This window comes from Canis lupus, chromosome 19 (genome assembly GCF_011100685.1).
Source record: "Canis lupus familiaris isolate Mischka breed German Shepherd chromosome 19, alternate assembly UU_Cfam_GSD_1.0, whole genome shotgun sequence".
In the NCBI taxonomy this organism is placed as follows: Eukaryota; Metazoa; Chordata; class Mammalia; order Carnivora; family Canidae; genus Canis; species Canis lupus.
In genome coordinates, this window is record NC_049240.1 from 19552453 (window position 1) to 19572005 (window position 19553).

Below are 19553 nucleotides of genomic sequence, written 5' to 3' on the forward strand. Positions count from 1 at the left end.
AACTAAAAATAGATCTCATGTTGCCTTGGGTAGCTGTGGCCCACATTACTTCGTCAGAGGAGAAACCGTGAGACAAATGAATGAGACCATATAATGTTTGTCCTTCTCCGATTGACTTACTTCACTCAGCATAATCCCCTCCAGTTCCATCCACGTCGAAGCAAATGCTGGGTATTTGTCGTTTCTATATATATATATATATAAATAGTGAAAGGGAATAAAGGGGAAAGGAGAAAAAAATGAGTGGGAAATATCAGAAAGGGAGACAGAACATGAGAGACTCCTAACTCTGGGAAACGAACCAGGGGTGGTGGAAGCAGAGGAGGGTGGGGGGTGGGGGTGACTGGGTGACAGGCACTGAGGGGGGCATTGATGGGATGAGCACTGGGTGTTATTCTGTATGTCGGCAAATTGAACACCAATAAAAAATAAATTTATAAAAAAAAAAGAAAGAAAAGAAAAGAAACCGTGAGACAGTAGAAGCCCTGATACTGGTTGGCACAGGAGCATCCCCGGGCCTGGGCCGTAGGGCGCCCTGGAGGTGTAGCCGGGCCCTGCGGGGGTGGGCGCCGCGGGAGCCGGCGGGGGCGGGCGGGGGCGGGCCGGGGGGAAGGGGGGGCAGAGCTGCAGCCCCACCCCCTCCGCGGCTTCTGGAGCCCGGGCCGCGCGTGCACCCAAAGGCTGGGGACTGGGAGGCGTAGGGACCCGCCTTCCCGACCGCCCCAGCAACTCGCGTTAGGGACCAGCGAGGGAACTTTCTTCGCGGACGAACCCTGGTGGTACCGGGACGGCGCCCCGCGCCTCGGCCTCGCGTCTCCCATCCCCGCCGCCCGGGGTCCCCCGAACCTCCGGGAGACCGAGCCCGGGCTGTCGGCGCGTCCGGGGGGCGGCGGGGTGGGGGTGCCCGGCCCCGGGGAGCGCGGCATGCAGTCCCTGAACGTCACCCCCGAGCAGCTGTCCCGGCTGCTGCGGGGCCACAACCTGAGCCGCGAGCAGTTCATCGCGCGCTACGGGCTGCGGCCGCTGGTCTACACGCCCGAGCTGCCGGGGCGCGCCAAGCTGGCCCTGGTCCTCACGGGCGTGCTCCTCTTTGCCCTGGCGCTCTTCGGCAACGCGCTGGTGGTCTACGTGGTGACCCGCCGCAGGGCCATGCGCACCGTCACCAACATCTTCATCTGCTCCCTGGCGCTCAGCGACCTGCTCATCGCCTTCTTCTGCATCCCGGTCACCATGCTCCAGAACATCTCCGACACCTGGCTGGGAGGTGAGCCCGCCGCGCCCGCACCCTCTTACCCCCCCTCCCCCCCCCGCAGCCTCCCATGGGGCTCTCCTGCCCCTCCTTCCCTAACATTTCTCTCTCTACCAAACGAATCCGGGGCTCTTTCTTAGGACCAACTCACCTGCGCCCCCTCGGAGAGAAGTTTTTTGGGCCAGTCGATTCGGTCTAACGTCTCTCCAACTTGTCGCTTAAAGACACAGGAAAATGTTAGGAAAGGTACAAGGCAGGGGAGGGGGGTGCGCACCGCTGATCAGTTGTTTGAGCTCCTTTTCCCATAATCGTACTAGATTTTGTTTTCTATTTTCTTATAAAAGTAAGATTAAAGTATTTCAAATAATAAAAATACCCCTATCCACGTTTTTCTCTTAAGTGAGCCTCCAGGCTCACCCCACAGTTGCTTCTGTGGCATCCAAACCGGTGAAACCAACTTACATGTATGTATTCGGGGGGCGGAAGGGGGGGGCAATCTAGAATTAGTCCTTTTCTTTCAAGATTGGATTCACAGAGTCAGGCAGGGAGAGGGAACAGCGAAGACATAACCCCCTCCTGATTGATAAAGGAGACATTGATTTCTCCCCTTTCCTTAAAAGGGGAGTGGAAAGGGCAGAGAAGCCATTCAGAGTCTTTGAGCTGGGAGCAGTACCTGGAGGTTGAGAAAAAATAAGGCACTTCCCCCAAATGATCCAGTCTTTACAGACACACGGCTATAGAGCATCTTCTAGTCCATAAGCAGTAGTGTCCTCTATTGTCATGAGTGGTTTGTTTGTTTGTTTTTAGATTTTATTTGTTTATTCATGAGAGACATAGAGAAGGCAGAGACATAGGCAGAGGGAGAAGCAGGCTCCATGCAGGGAGCCTGATGTGGGACTGGATCCCAGGACTCCAGGATCACTCCTGAGCCAAAGTCAGACACTCAACCGCTGAGCCACCCAGGTGTCCCAGTCATGAGTGTTTAATGGTGTGCCTTGGGGAGGAAGCACTGCTTGTAACCCCATTGCCATGGAAGGGTGCATTCTTGAGACCACATCAAAATTCTTAGAAAATGGTTGCAAATACAGAGAGGATTTGAGAGAAATGGATCATTATCTCTTCAAGCCCTGCCATTTCCACTCCTTTGCTGCTTCCTTTTAATCTCACAGAGAGTTTCTTTCATCCTACCATTAACAATTTGAGATCTCCAATTTCTTTCGCTTGCATTGCTTTTTGTTTTTCATTAATTTGCACTGGGTTTTTTGTTAGTGGATGAAGAGGCTAAAATATTTGATTCCCATCTCATCTATAATGTAAATATTTTCAGAAATGCACTAAACGTTAGAGAACGTAGTGTTGATGTGAGAGTGACACATAATGCAGGAAGTTACACTGACTTATGGGTTACAGCCTTTCTTATGCACTCTGATGAAATCCTCGTACTTGGGCATTTTAAAGTTGCCTGGTGCAACTCACCCCATAAAATTAATGGGTAAACTTTTATCATCATATATAACTTATTTTTTTGAGAGGAGTTTTCATTTTTACAGATTTGTGAAGACAGATTTGTGAAGCACGTATGTATTGCTGGAGGATTATAGCTCTGTTTGTAAAGGTGAACATAAGAAATGTGGGATGTTATACTGGGAATCCAGAGACTGGATTACTACTTTGGCTCTGATACATGTTAATTCAACACATCTGGGCCTCAGCTTTTCAACACAGTATTAGGAATTTTGGAAGCTTGGAAATGGAATGGGGCAGATGTTTAGACCTTAGCCATACTGGGAGATTATGCCTGAGGAATACTCTAGGGTGGATCTTTCATCTCCAGGACTTAAGTGGGCAGTGCAAAGTTTTCTTAAACTTTCTGTTTTCCTTGCTTCCTACTTCATGGAAGACATTGCACTATAGCTTCTAACTGCTGAAATAGGACACTGTATTGTGCATGTATTTTACAGGTTGGAGTGAGGATAGAGTAATAGTTCAAAGGTAATCACGATTCATTATTTTATAAAGCTATTGAGGATCCTGATGGCAAAGCATTCTACCTTGGTAATACAAAAGCTGAATAAAGCTTATCTGATCCCTTTTTGGGTCTCAGAAAATAGAAAATATCCCCAAATGAGCAAATATAGGATTTAATAGAAAAGGATCCACTCTGCTGTAGGAGCACAGAAGTCAGGAAGTTGTCCCCAAATAGGAGGCTTTCGAGTTACATATTGAAGAATGATTCAGATTGATTCTAACAGAGAAAGAAGGATGGAGTGTACTCTAGGAACAGGGGTCAATTCAAAGTTTGGAGGAAAGAAAGAAGGTGATGAAGTCCTAAGAACACCATGTAAGTCATTTCAAGAATATATAATTTATATGTGAGCAATGGTGGGAAATGAGACAGAAAGGTAAGAAGTTAGTGCAACTTGGGGAGGAAAAAGTATCAGTTATGCTAAACCTAAAATATGAATACCCTTCAAATTCCTTCAGGGGTATAGAAGGAACTATAAATAAAACAGTAGGGACCTCTAGGAGGCAACAGTGGCAGAGGAAAGCCTCAGTACCTCCCCTAAAGGCGGCCCTGCAGGTAGGGGTGTATGCCCTGAATTGTCAGATCTTTTGTTGTTGCTGTTATTGTCTTTCTTGCTTTCTTTCTTTCTTTCTTCTTCCTTTTCTTCTCCAGAGAAGCTGAGAATATTGAATTTTATGATCTTGGCATTTAGTTCAAATTTTTTTTTTTTTTTTTTGCATTTAGTTCAGATTTAAAAAGTAAAGTGCGTTGTGTTGTCATAGAAATTAGGAGTGAGGTCTTGGAAGTCCTGTGTGCATTCTGCTCGCCAATCCAGCAGTGAACTCGCTCATTGTACTCTTGGGGCCAGCCAGGGAATTTATGTTTCCTTATCTCCAGCCTGTTCTTCCTCATTTTGTCTCTTTTTTACTTCTCCTTTAATATCTTTCTTGGAAATATCTACATGTTCCTCCAAATTCACTATGTTCCTTTTTCTTTTCAACTAAATTCCATATAGTAGATTTTGCTTGTGAACAATGCCCCAGAACATTATTGTCTCTTCTCTAGGTTTCCGTAAGCTTGTCTTTTCCTTCTTAGTTTTCTTTATGTCTATCTCTTTCTTTATATTCTGCTCTTTGAAGGCTCGCACACTTCCTCTTAGTTTTTGAGTGTGTGTCCGCTGAAGCCTAGCACATGGTCTTTTCTTTCATCATCCATTTCTGCCTAGAGGCTCCAATCAGGACCCTCCTTCCTTTGCTGATGATTCTGTAATCAGGATCTAATTATCTTCAGCTGTAATTCCTCTGATCTCAGACTAGGCATTTACACATAGATATTTTGTTAGCATCCAACATTCTTTCACCCTACCTTGTCTCTCTGCCCAGGGTCTAAACTATTATCAATAGTACTCTGAGTCATTTTTGTATTCAGCTTTTTCTGGGTATCTGCTATGTGTACCAGGATATTATAGGTGTAGAAAAGTTATATCCATAATTGCTAGGTTTCAGTTAGAGCAAGAAGGGGAAGGTGGCATTCAAAGAAAAAATGGAGAAGGCAGGGGATTTTGTTGATGTCAGAGTTCCAGAGTACACTGTGGAGAAAGCACAGGGCAGGTGTTGAGGAACAGGGAGGCTTGAGTCAGAATGGGGATGTTTAGAGCCTGGACTGGGTCCAGAGACAAGGGCTAGTCTAGGAGAATGGGACTCATGGTGACTGAAGTTAAATGTGATCTTAAAACATGGAGGGATTAAGTCTGAAGAATTCCCAGAAGGAGGTAGAAAACCAATACTCATTCTAGCCTCCTTTATGGCTCTCAGCATTAATGAATTGAGAGGGGGAGGTGCTGATGGCCTTGCCAGGAGCCACAGGATTCTCCTAGTTTTTATCCTGGGTAAGCTCACAGCCAGGGGAGGGATGGTATCCTCAGGTGCACCCAGAGCTCTCTGCACCTCCATGCAATCCTGCTGTGGGCACTGAAAAGAATTTTCTAAGGAGGACTGGTAAATTGACTAAAAGCAATTACAAAAAAGGAGTTCCAAACATAGCCTAAGTAATGGCAGCCTCCCCGGGAGAAGTGCACTTTCATGTATATTTACTACTTTTGAAGACTACTTGCTTGGGTAAGAAAATGTCAAAATTAATTTTCTCAGCAGCTGAGAAATTTTAAATTCCTTTTAGAGTGGTAGTTCAGTCTTGCGAACATACAGAATCACCCGGAGAGTCTTTAAAATGATGCCTGGCTTCTACCTTTAGAAATTCTGATTTAATTGATCTGCGTGTGATACCTAGGTATTGGATTTTCAAAAATCCGCCAATAATATAATTTGTAGCCAAGGTCAAGAACCACTGAAGTAGTGCAAATGCTGACAGCATCAAGGTTTGGGCTGCTGTGGAGGTGAAATGAAATATTGGATGTAAGGTGTTTAAGAGGCACAGTGCCTGCCAATTACACCAGTGTAAGTTTGCTCTATATTATACAGAAAAAAATGGCAATCGGAGTTACAATGCTTGGAAGATCTACAAGTAAGTTGTATAAAATGGAGCCTGACGTGGAACTCGGAGGCAATTCTCCCATTTTACTCAGCCAACCACATCTTCACTAAAGCCCTAAACTTTTTGGAGTCTTTCAAGGTAGATTTAGAAAGAAGTCAAAAATGATTATAATGTTGGGATCCCTTACATATGACGAAAGACTAAAATAATTATTTTCTCGCCTGGAGAATAAAACTCTAATTTTAAATGAGCACACCCCACAGCAAGATTTTCAGTCCATGTTACCCAGAGCCTTGGTGGCTGGTGTGGGTGAATGTGGAACAGGCAGGCAGGCTCGCAGGCTTCAACAAAACAGCTCCCTTCTCTCTTTATAATAAATTGGGTTTTGCATAAGATTTCATATTTGTAAAAAAAGGATTTTACTGGGAGGAAGAACCTCCCAGTAAGAGGGAAAGAAAGTAGGAAAGTAAAGAACACTCACTGTATACTGCACAAAAAATTTAGGTGAGAGGCACCTGAGTGACTTAGCTGGTTGAGTGTCCAACTCTTGATTTCAGCTCAGGTCATGATCTCAGGGGTCAGGAGATGGAGGCCCATGGAGCACAGAGTCTGCTTGAGATTCTCTCTCCCTCTCCCGCTCAATCCACTCTCATTCTCTCTTTCTCTAAAGAAATAAAAACTTTAAAAAAAATCTAGGTGAGTTTTTAGAGATTTCAGCCTGATAAATTGTGAAATGGGTTATTAAAAGAAGTTGTTGGGGCACCTGGGTGACTCAGTTGGTTAAGGTTCTGCCTTTGGCTCTGGTCATGATCCTGGGATCCCAGGATTACAGGATCAAGCCTCGCACCCACCGGCATTAGCTCCCTGCTCAGCAGGGAACCTGCTTCTCCTGCTCCCTCTGCCTCTCCCTCCTGCCTGTGCACTCTCTCTGCCTCTCTATCTCATATAAAGAAATAAAAATCTTTTTTTTTTAAAGGAAGTTATTGAATTATTATGTGGTGAAAAGATCTTAATTTAGGGGGCCAGCTCAGAGCAAAGGAATTAGACTGGAACTTCTTCAGGTCTATTTTATTATTTGCTTAGTGGTTAGAAAACATAACAATAATAATTTTCCCTTTTCTCTAACATTTTAGAAATGTCAGCATCCCCAGGGAAATTTAAATATGGTAAAACTGATGTAGAATCAACAGTATTATGAGGCTTTTTTTTTTTATTATTATGGGGCTTTTAAAAAACCTTTTAACGGTAATGATGAAAGCTATTGACAAAGAATAGACTCACTTAAGTAGAGGAGTAGTAAAAAAATAAAAGAAGTAAATCAAAGAGAAGGCCCAACAGCAACAGTAGTTTGGAAGTCAAAAAATTGTGCCCTGGGGCTAGTCTCTGGGTAATCTTCTCTAGAATCAATTATGTGCACTCTTTAAAGAGAAAAGATGCTGTAGTCAGGAAACTCACTAAGTTTTCTCAGAAAGCTGGAGGGTGGTAGTAACAGCAATGGGATTTGTATGAGTCTCTCTACATAGGACAACAGCATTTTACTTAAAATCAGGACACAAAAGAATTTGGCAAAGAGAAAATTTGAAAATTTCATTGTGCATTTAGAAGGAATAAAAAGAATTCCCTTTTTCATTTGCTTTTCTAGAGCATAGCTTAGCATGTTCTTTGACGAGTGGTTGGTTTATTAGGATTCTTGTTTGCAAGTAGAGAAGCCTATCTTAAATAACTTAAGAAAAGGAGGATAATATTGTCTCACATCTTTTGTATTGCAGTTTCATTTTTGGATTGTCTTTGTCAGGTAGTAAGAAAGAGCTATTAGCTCATTTTTTCTTTAAAACTACCCATTTCGGGGTCATTTGGGTGGCTCAGTTGGTCAAGCATCCAACTCTTGGTTTTTGCTCCAGTCATGAACTCAGGGTCCTGGAATCAAGCCCGGAGTCTGGTTCCACACTCAGCATGGAGTCTGCTTGAGATTTTCTCTCCTTCTCCCTCTGTCCTTTCCCCTGCTCTTCCCCACCCCATCCCTCTAAAATAAATAAATCTAAAAAAAAAAAAAACTCCCTATTTCAACTCAAATGTGTATTCACAGATTATTTTGTTGTTTTATTTCCTATTTTAAAATTAAGGATTGATTTCTAATGATTGATTCTGAAATACTCAAGTGTTTATTGCTTTTATCTGTGTAGGCAACACTAAATTTGTTCTTCCTGTGGCTGTGTTTCTGAGAAATATGTCACCTGTAGTACCAGAAGGATTGCAGATTATTAAGGACTAGTGGAATTCTCCTTAAAATATAATGTGTTCTCATAACCTGGGAGAAGTAAAAGAGAGAGACAGTTTGGTGTAGTGAAAATGAGTATGTACTCTAGAGTGGACAATACTGGGTTCTCATCCTGTTGCACCATTTATGACTCATAAATTATTGAATTAACTATTAACTACATTTCTTTGCATTCTGTCCACCCCTATTAGGAGACCAAGCGGAGAAGTTATAAAATTATGTATGATGTTGCCCTCCAGTGGTCGATGCAGTGGCAGAAACTACAACAAAGTTGCAAATTTTACATCATGTTGTATGTTATCAAAAATTGTAATGCATATCCAGTTCTTAAGATCTCCAATTGTATTTCAGTGTGAAGTATGCAACATTTATACACTTCCACCTATGCAAACTTTCACCTATAAAACCTGAAACGAACTTTAAGGTCCCTTTCAATGCATGTGTAAAAAAAAAATTTTTTTTAAAAACCTCTTTGTGAAATTGAGATGCATTTAATATCTGCAGCATTATTTGCAGAGTGCAAACACAGTGTTTCACACTGGAACAATTATTTTATTTCTCTTTGCTGTAGTTTCCCCACCTATAAATTTGGGAAAAGCTATGCCTAACTTATAGGGCTGCTGTGAGAAAGAATGACCTATGTGTAAAGGAACTTGGCACTTAGTGGTAGGTACCTAATGGAAGGAAGCTGATTGTTGTTTACATTTGCAAAGTATTTCTATTTAAAATGTTAGGCATGTTTGTGTGTGCAATAGATTTATAGTTAATAAGGATGATAGAGTCAAAAAATTATAATTGTAATATTAATTTCCCAAAGACATATGATATACATTTATATAAAACAATTATTAACAATCCTGTTCATGTATAACTTATTCTTGTTACTAAAGTCTTGAATAATTACCATGAAAATATTTACTTCTATACTCAAACAATGAAAATCCAAATTAATCGTTTGTACTCAGAAAACATAAAATAGTGTTTGCTTTCATTTATTTCAGAAGCAATTATACACCCTGAAAAGAGGCTGAAGTAGTAAAAGCTTTGTTGGGGCTGATGATGTAGATGTTGTAGTTCCTTGCCAGGCTCATGTGTCTTCCCAGGACACTGCAGACTGTAGGCACAATGTTGCCACACTAACATTAATACAGAGCTGTCTCACTGACTTGTGCCCCAGTCTTGTAATGTAGGACTTCTGAGTCCCTCAACTCCTTCTGCCATACTTGCTGCTTAGCTCATAGCCTGAAAAAGGCATATGAGAACACCACAATATGCCCACCAGAATCAGGGTGAAGCAGTGACATCAGTTCCATGACTGCTGTCCTTTGACTGTTCCATAGTACTTGCTCAGATTGCTAGGATCTGGGCAATTCTGGGTACTAGAGCCTCACTCTGTACCTTAGAGAAATGGGAATAATAATGAAATGAATACCAAACTCCTAGAGGTCACTATGCGACAAGTATATTATCATCCCCATATTACAGAGGAGCAAATGGAGGCACAAAAAGATGGGGTTAGTATATCAATTATCTTTTTGGCATTGCCAACTACTCAAACCTTAGTGGATTAAAGAGACTATTGTTTTATTTTCTCATGATTCAGTGGCCCAGCAATTCAGCTTGTCTCTGCTGGGCAGTTCTTTTGCTAGTCTCACCTGACATCACTCATGAGACTATGTTCATCTGGTGGCCCGACAGAGGCCAGACCATCTGGTGGCCAGACCTCAGCAGTGACAGGTTATCTCTGTCCCATGTAGTTTCCTTCTTTAGCAGGATTGTCCACATTTCTTTATGTGGAGGCACCGCATTCCAAGATGGTGAGAACAGAAGCTTCAAAACCTCTCAAGGCCCAGGATTGGAAGTTGCACCAATGTCACTTCTGTATAAAACAAATCACGTCACAGCCCAGATTCAAAGAGTACGGAAGTAGGTCCCTCCACCTGATAATACATGTGACCTGACAAAACCACATTGCTGGGGGTCAGTGGGGTGGCTTGTGGTGGAGCTTGCAGACAGTGACAGGAGAAATTAGAGACTTTTTTTTTTTAATCTATCACATTAAGGACATTGCCCAAGTTCATATAAATAGGAAGTGCTGCTGCCAGGATTTAAGAGTAAGAACTCTGCTTCCATGTTGGGGTTTTTGCCACATTAGCTCTACTGGAATGAGGCATGATTTCTCTTTCTGCAGTGCATTGTGTGTTTCATCACCTGCTTCTGCCCTGTTTGTGCACAGTGCTGCCTACAAGTTAGGCCTCAGATATGGTTTCTGGGACCTGGAGGACAAATTTCTGAAATGAAGAGTTATCCTGGTCTTCTCCCCAGAAACCTTCCTGAGAATGGACTCCTGCACATTGATGCTCTGGCTCTGCTCACCTGTCTACTGATGCTTGGAACCTTAACACATACATATTTGTAGAAGTCCATATTGACTTTGGTTTAGGAGTACTGTCAAGCTATTCCACAGATAGAGCAACATGCTTGGCCTTTTAGAACTTTTCCTTTACTGCATTACTATAAACAATAAAGGATTAATTTTTATGAGGAGGACTTTTTTGGGTCAAAATCCAATCTAAGTGTAAATATAAACCTAATACAAGCAGTGATTTCCTCAGTGGGTCTGAGGAAGGAAGAGTGGAAATGTATTTTAAAAGGACAGTTTTACTTTTTTTTAAAAAAAGCAAGGTGATGAAGCCTTGGGAATTAGCACTGGTCTAATGCTTAAAACAAATGAAGACTTAACGAAGTAAAACTTCACTCTGAGCAAGATGTAGATCCTGTTAAAATTTTACATTACTTATAAATAGAATCATTAGGTATACAATACAGATCTTCACACTGTGTTTTCAAGATGCAAAAACAGCTGGTTAATTCAGTGAGCACGTTATTCAATTAAATTTTCAGTGATGAGGAAATAATACATGTGAACTTTATGACTTTGAAGATAAAATCAATTTGCCTTTTTTTTGTGTCCTCCTAGAATGTCAAAGACTTCAACTCTTGTTTATCCAGCATTTAATTGCCCAGTAATAGAAAGCTCTCAATACTACTTAGTACTTCTCAATAAATATTTTTTGAATGTATTAATGTATATCACCTTATCTGTCATTATACTAATATTTGATGCTTTTAAGGAGTCAGTTGTATTTATTTTTGTGATATAAAGAAGAATGAGATTATATTTATCTTTTGTATATCTTTCCTTTCTTGGTTGCAAGAAATGAAGATTCAATTTACCTCAAATAATTGGAGTTATAGCAAGCCTATTTTGTAGCAGTAAAGAAGAGAGGGATGTTTTGAATTTAAGGACAGTAACAGGTAGGTCTCATGGAAACTGAAGAGGGACCTAAAATAGCAGCTGTGTGGAGCTCAGCATGAAGAATTCATGAATTTCCAGGGCTCGGCCATAAATGTGACTTTACCTCACTCCACTAGTAGACAAAGCCTTGCTTATTAAATCTGGTTGCTTTTTACTACCATAGTAGTCAGTCTTTCAGTTTATTCAATATTTTTTTTATCCTGTATCTTCCACCTTCTGCTTTGTACTCTTGGAAAGCTGAATAAATCCTAGTGCACCAAGTGTCGAATTCAAAGAGCCCTAGTCCAGTGACCAACACTAATATAAAATAATTTTATTCTTTACTTACATGTCTCAAAGAAATTTTAAAAGATTTTAATTCATTAACTCACAAAATTATTGCCTAAAACCTCCTTCTTTCATTTCATTCAGGTCTTTACTATTACACTAAGTAGTGTGCCACAGAACTTGTTTCACCTTGCAAAGATCATGTCTTTTCAAGCCTTCAGCACACGTAGACACAAAGTTGCCACACTAGTATTAATATAAAGCTGTCACTAACTCCCACCATCATCTTGTAATGCAGGACCTCAAGGTCTCTCAACTTCCCCATCCCAACCCAAGGAAACCTCCCTTGATTATGAACATATGCTCCAATTCCTTGTGGACATTCTTACTGCCTACTTCCTTCCCTCCATCCTCATGAGCCTTTCTCCTTCTTCACTGTTCATATTTCTATTCCTCTCCCCTACCCCCTCCCTGTTTTCTCTCTCTCAATCTCTCCCACCTCCTACCCTTTCCCTCTCTCTCCTTAAATCTCACTCTTATTTATGCAAATATCCCATCCTGATTTCTGACCCAAATTATTTCACACAATCTGGTTAATAAAATGGCCCATGGAGGGAACTATCCAGTTGATATGTCTTTTAGTTAGGGAGAAAAGAGTGGAGGAGAGGAAGAACCTAGGAAAACTCATAGACTAATTTTGCCCCTGCTATATTTGTTTGTGTTTAGATTTTCTAAACACCTTCTCATAACCCTTATGGCTCCCACTCTTACTCATGGCTCTGTTCTGAAGAAAAGATTCACAGTGGCCCTCCTCTCAGCTTTGAAGGGGGAAAAAAAAACACTTTATTGATATTATAAAAATCTAACAGAAGCAGAAGAAAAGGGAAATCTACAGATAGATGAGGGAAATAGTAACCAGTAGAGGAGAATAAGACAGAGTTATATCAGATTGGGTACTTATAATGTCCAACCTCATTAGCTGGGGAAGCTCAGTGGATACAGCCAGGATGGAGTTCCAATTCAGAGGCCTGGGCAGAGCATCCTCCCCTCAGGTGAGACTTCCAACTGACCATCCCTATGAGGGCCATATTTATAAGACACATGCCAGGGTCTGAAGTTAAACATTTGTTCTCCTATATGCAATTTAGAGGGAGCTGCATTCCTATGTTAACATGTCATTACATTTTGAAGGGTGTGCTTGCCTCCCTTCCCAGATCCCATTCTTGGGGGCCAGCCCAGCCTGGAGCTGGAGGGGATGTAATGCAAGATTTATAGCTCTTAGCATCCAGACCAGAAGGGCCAATTCTGATCTGGAGGCCAGCTAATGTCAACTAACCAGGCTCCCGAGGTCACTCATGTAGCACAAGCCTCATTGAACAACATTCTTTAGCCTGCCTGCATATGTGTAGGTCACAGTGGTCAATTATGCAAGACAAATCACAGAAATCTCCATCCATACAATACAGGCTTTTCTGTATACCCATTGGCTTTATCTTTTGTTCTATTTCTTATGTCTTAAGCCCAAAGAGAAGGAATTTGACTGACTTAGACTTTGGATCCAATTATAGTTCAGTCAACAAAGGGCTAGGAGGGACAAGTAGTTCATGTGCCCCATATTGGGCCTATCTTTCAACAGAGTTGGAGAGAAGGTCATTGCCTTAGCCTGGCAGGATGGGCCTGAGTTAAGATGTAGTTTGGGTTCCTTCTTTAGGAAATCGCAAGAGGCTGCAAAATGTACTAGGCTTATATGGATTCCAGAGAGGTTAATTGATTCATTTCTTTTAAATTATCTGTGAAATTCTCAAAGTTTTAGAACAGTTGTCTGTAATATATTTGCAACAATATTTCAATAACAATGATGAGAATTTTAAGTCAGCCAAGTATGAACCTTGGTTATTTTCTAAATTGGCTTTGCTTTATATCCTTCTCAGACTTCATTTTCAATGGTCTTTCTTGTAGTAAACATGTCAAAGAAAGATTTTCTCTGTATTTAAAGTAACTCTGTACACCTATGCCTTTTTTTTTTCTCTTCCTGGAGAAAAGTGTATAGCAAAAAGGAAAAAAAAAAGAAAAAGACCTTTTAAAAAGGAAGAGAACTGGGGGAAAAAAACACCCACACTTTTCTAATATTGTCAGAAAATCTTGACTTACAAATGTTACTGACAGATGTAAAACTGATTATATAAGAATGGAATTTGATTATCTTCCATTAAAAACCTTAAGGAAATCCCTAACAGAAAATTATTAAGTGAGAATCATACAAGTCAAAATTCTATATTGAGCTATTTGGGTTCTGCATGGCTCTTCTATATCTTTTCCCCATGTTTTCAGCACTATAGAGTAGTTAACAAAGTTATTAATTTCTTTTAAGTTTCTGACAAAAAGAGATAAATAAAAATTGGCTGCTTCACTGGTAACTAGAAGATACACACTGTACTGATTCCTTTAATTCGAAAAGGGGAAAGAAACTCATTGTCGGAGAAGGAGTCCAAGGGAAGGCTTCTCCTCTGCTAAAACAGCTCTGAAGACACAGTAAGTCATTAGGTCAAGTAGTCATAGGACCCACTTGTGGCCCAGTTACCTGGGTAACAAAAATGTTTGTGTCAGGAAATAATATTCCCTAGGAGCAAAATAGTCTTCAGTATACTGTGTACTTTTCTTGTCACTTAGAATCTGTTCCATGAACCAACAGCATCAGCATCACCTGGAACCTTGTTAGAAACGGTCTCAGACTCCATTCCAGACCTACTGAATCAGAATCTGTATTTTAATGAAATTAACCATGTGGTCCATATGCACAAGGAAGTTCAAGGCTAGTTTATAATATACTGTTGGCTGTGTTCCACTTTTGCTTCTGATGAACACAGGATAGATTATTTTGACCAACTATGAAAGGCTACCTATTGAGCACTTCCCATTAGCAAATAGATTGGCTAAATACTTCTCCTTAATTATCTATTATACCATAAAAGCCGTTACTACAGTAACCAGGACTTATGCCATTGCACCTTATTTTTCTAAGTCATCATTATCCCAAGAAGGGCACAAAATTTAGTACGCAATCAACTTTACTTGTGGGCTTGATTTATTGATGACAAAACAAATCAAGATGACCCAAATTAAATGGGTGAAAATTTCCTAAGTAAATAAGCTTTTATGAAACCGTTGACTCTGGATTTCAGAAATTACGATTTTTCTTAATAAACCTCTAGGTTATTGAATATTTTTTCTCCTTTCTGTAGCCAAAGTCTGGATTTTCAGAGTGAAATTGATGGTATTTTATAGTCAAAGTATATTCTTTAAATAGATGTTGATAGAACTTTTCCATTTGTTCATTCATTCATGTATTTACTAATCCACCTATTATTTATTGAATGCCTAGTAGATACCAACCGCTATGTTGAACTGAGACACAAGGGTGAATAGTACATGGTGTAGATATTGTAAAGATTTTGAGAGACATCAGGCTTCCTGAAAGTTATAAGTAATTCTGTAGGCCTGGAGTTTAGCATTCAAAGGGGAAGTGGTGAGAGATGAAACTGAAGAGAAAGGAAGACGGATCATGAAGAGCCTTCTGGTGCTATGTTAAGGAGTGTGAACTTCATTTTGGAGCAGAGGCATCACTGTCTAGGGCAGTGAATTTCGAAATAGGAGTTGCAATGTCTTAAGTCATGAAGTCTTTTGGTGAGTCAGAATTATCAATTGAGAAAAAAACCAAATATATTAGAATAGAGAATATCAAAGAACATTTACATGATACAACTTTTGGTTGTGTGTATGCACATATATAAATATATATATACACACATAGTAAGAAATACCTTTAGTTGTGTGTGTATAATGTTAAAGTATTTCTTACTGCGCATTGTGGTCAAAATCACTGTTGGGGGCAGCCCTGATGGCGCAGCAATTTAGCGCCACCTGCAGCCCAGGGTGTGATCCTGGAGACCCTGGATCGAGTCCCACGTCAGGCTCCCTGCATGGAGCCTGCTTCTCCCTCTACCTGTGTCTCTGCCTCTCTCTCTCTCTCTCTGTGTCTCTATGAATAAATAAATAAATAATCTTAAAAAAAAAAAAAAACAAGACAAAACAAAGAAAACCCCCCAAACCACTGATGGCAAGGGAGTTGGGTTAGATAGAGCAAGTACAGTGGACCATAAACAGGTTAAACCCAGCAGGGCTCAGCAGGGCCATGATTTGGGCCTATTGCTACACAGTGACTATATTTCCTTCCACCCAACTCTCACAATTGGGTTACTAAACTGGAGGAATTGATGATACAGTTTAAAGGGACACAGATAATTGAAAAATTGATTTACCTGTGATTAGTTGCTAATAAAGTAGTAAGTTCTTTATCCATCTTGGAATGTGTGGGTATAAATGAGACTGTGACAAAGGCAAACTGCTTAGATTAGATTATGTCAGAAGACATAAGTGGTGGCTGAGTGGAAGAATGGCTGTCTTACATATGATTTTTACCGAGGGCCTCCTAGCTCTGTTTTTTATTACTGCAATAAAAACAGAGCTTTTACTGAAAAAAAAAAAAGAGAAGTATGTACTCTTTCTGGATACTATATTTTAATTTTTGAACTGTGTGAAGTTAGAGATTAGTAAATTATATCATAGGAGCCCCTCCACTCAAATAAATTTTAGAAAAAATGTTACCCAAAACTAGCAGTTAGAAAAACAGAGGGGGAGAGCAATAGGAAATGTGAAGAACATAGGGATGAGATGCAGAGAAGGAATGGCGATAATCAACATCTTCCAGTCTAAATATACATACAAGTAGAGAATAGAGTTGTATTAATTTGGCAGGTAGTGAAGTAATTTAAAAGAAATAGCATTGTTGCTTCCAAATCATTGAGACACACTGAACACTCACTTTTTTGTAAAGCCTGCACTAGTATTGAAAACCTGTGATTTAGGGGCTGTCTTCTATGGTGTCAAAGAGAATAGACTGTGGAGCCAGACTGCTGGCTCCATCACTATGGAATATAGGAGTGACCTGAGGGGAATTTGCTTTAGTCCTCATTTCTTTCTCAGCTGGAGATAGTAACTACCTTATAGTGTTGCTACAAGGATTTTATGATGGTTACGGCTGGAATTCATGCTTGCTAGAACAGTACCCAGCACATGGTAAGTGGTGAATAACTGTTAATAGAGAGGAAGTTAGTCTTTTAACTTTGAACACCATCATCAGTGGCTCAGCCAAGGACACTTCTCACAGGTATAAGGTACTAAACAGGGACAAAAGAAGAGAGAGCAGGAGAGAACAGAGATGGAATTTCATGCTGTTGCAAAACTCCAGAAGTTAATGAGAGCAGTACAGAGAAATAGATGAAAGATAACATATTAGACTTCTCCAGGAAAACAGAACCAATTTTATGTATATTAAAAAATTATATTTTATTATAAGAACTGGTTCCCATAGTTAGTTGTACAATCTGTTGTCTGCAAGTCAGAAGTCCAAGAAAGCCACCAATGGTGGTAGGTAGTTCAAAGGCCTGAGAGCCAGAGATCCTGTGTGTGGATTCCAGTCTGAGTCTGAAGGGCTGAGAACCAGGGAATGCTAGGATAGGAGAAGATCAATTTCTCAGCTCAAGCAGTCAGGCAGAGAGCAAATTCAAACTTCCTCTGTCTTTTTGTTCTATTTAGGCTCTCAACAAGATTAGATGATACCCACTCCAGTGAGGAGGGCCATCTGCTTTACTCAGTTCATCAATTCAAATGCTCTCTTTTGGAAACACCCTCACGGACACACCCAGAGATATTGCTTAATTAGATATGTGGGCATCCCATGATCCAGTCAAGTTGACATCAAATTAACTATCACAAGAATTCATCTATAAAATGTAAACCTCCTCTAATTAGTCTTTTTGAGAATAGTGATTCAGATACGACAGAGAAAGAACAAAAAAGAAAATGAAACCAAAAAAGAGGCCATAAAACATATATAAGTTGGCATTATTTTTAGTTATAATTTATTTGAACACTATCAGGTGTCTAATGGTATACTAGAGCTAGATTGCATCAGTTCATGAGAACCAACTGTGTGTGTCTCTTTGCAGCTCCACATCCGTTCATACCGTATTGGTAGTTTGGAAATGGCCATGGTGAAATTATTTACGTCAAGGAAATTAACAAACACTACAAATCAGGATCTTTTCCTCTTTTTAATTTGGAGAGCTGGTTGTTAACATTTACCAGCACATCTTCACTTGTATCCCTTGTAATGTGGATGATAAATAATAGACAGCATTCTTGGTATTACTTGTCACTATTGCCTAAATGCATATTTTTCTTTTATCATTTCTCAACTTTAACATCTTGCTTTTGGTTTTTAAATATTTTGATTCCTTTATCCTTGTGTCTATTCAAACTGAATCGTTTGGAATACTACCTTGTAACTAAATGTTTATTTGTAGAATACTGTTTAATGTCTGCTCTCTTTCTGAGTTAGGGACAAATGGGGCTAAGCAGGGCTAGGTAGGGGGCCACAGAAGCAGGCCCACAAAAATCCCAAAAACGCTGAGGTGTAAGGAAACCAGAGATAATGGAACAAGCCAGACCACCCTGCTCTAGGTGTGGGTGGGGAAGATGTCTTGTTATATCAGCTACTTGTGATCAACAAAGAATTATCGGACCCTAAAAAGGAAGTAAGTCATTAAAGATGTTATCACTAGTCCTCACTCAATGATGATATTAATGGATATGTTAAAAAAAAATTTAGGTTCCCTGATTAGGCTCTCAATAAAAGACCGACCCTACAATCCCCCAGTGGCAACCCATTGGGACACCTCTCACTTCTGAGAGCTTTCTCTGTATCCTCACTTAATAAACGTCTATCCCTTTACTCACTCTCCTTTGTCCGTGAGATTCATTCTTTGTGAAACAAGAACCAAACTTTCCTGTATCATTTCCATGAAGAACAGCTGGAGGTGTTTATGTTTTGTCTTGGTCTGTATTTAAAAAGCCTTAAGTGATGAATGAACAAATGCATGAATGAATGAGAAAACAAAATATAGAATGAAAAATCAATATGATGGACTAAGAATATCCTTCCAAGACCTCCCCAGCCCCCCACAATTGGAAGTAATGTTAGAAGGATAGACCTTGAAATGAAGGTTCGCTTTCAAATCCATTTCCACCCTCGTGGTTCTCAAACTTCACTACATATTAAAACCACTTGGGAAGGGAATTTTTAAAACGCTGAGGTGTCACTCATATTCCATAAATTAGAATCTTTCAGAGTGAGATTTAGGCATCAATTTCTTTTAGAGATTTCCAGGTTATTCCAACACGTAGCCAAGTTTGAGAGCCAGTGTGTTGTGCCCAAGATTACGTATCCGAGAAACCACCAAGGAGCCGACACTGATGCAAACACACGAGGGTTTATTTACAAGCTCGAGCTTGGGTCCAAGTATACCCGACACAGCGGAGCAGGGACTTGGACCCCAAGGTGGGTTTCAGCTGAGTTTTAAGGGCTGGTCTAGGGGAACTCCAGAAGGGGGGAGGAATTTCTCAAGTTCTGTTTACATTCTGATATGGGGCTTTCAAGGGCATTGAGCTCCATTCTCATTCTGATATGGGACTTTCTGCCATGGGCATTGAGCTCTGTTCTTATTCTAATATGGGGCTTCATGCCCTTGGCTTGGGCTCTGTTCTCATCCTAATATGGGGTTTTCTAGGACTTTAAGCTGTAAGCTGTGTTTTTTTTTTTTTTTTTCCCTATAACTGAAATAATGTAAATTTCAGCTCTTATTCACAGGGGCCTGGGGTGGCTGTACCTGTGCTAACGCTGAACTTAAAGTGGAATGGCCTTAATATTCTCAGCCTCCACAAGTGCTTTCGAGGGCCTAAAACCTGGGGCTAGCTCTTGGAACAGACACGTATTCCCTGTTTTTGGGAAGGGGGATCTGAATATCTCCCTAGAGGTACCTGCTGA

General features: G+C 40.5%; 1 protein-coding gene across 2 annotated transcripts in view; it reads left to right on the forward strand.

Moving 5' to 3' along the window:
- The first annotated feature begins 676 nt into the window (after positions 1 to 676).
- The window catches only part of QRFPR (pyroglutamylated RFamide peptide receptor), a 50045-nt gene continuing 31168 nt past the window's right edge, over positions 677 to 19553 (forward strand). For both annotated transcript variants that reach the window (XM_038564762.1, XM_038564763.1), the window contains exon 1: positions 677 to 1264. In XM_038564762.1, coding sequence (XP_038420690.1) covers positions 925 to 1264 — 340 coding nt within the window. In that variant the 5' untranslated portion in view covers positions 677 to 924. The remainder of the gene's footprint in view (positions 1265 to 19553) is intronic.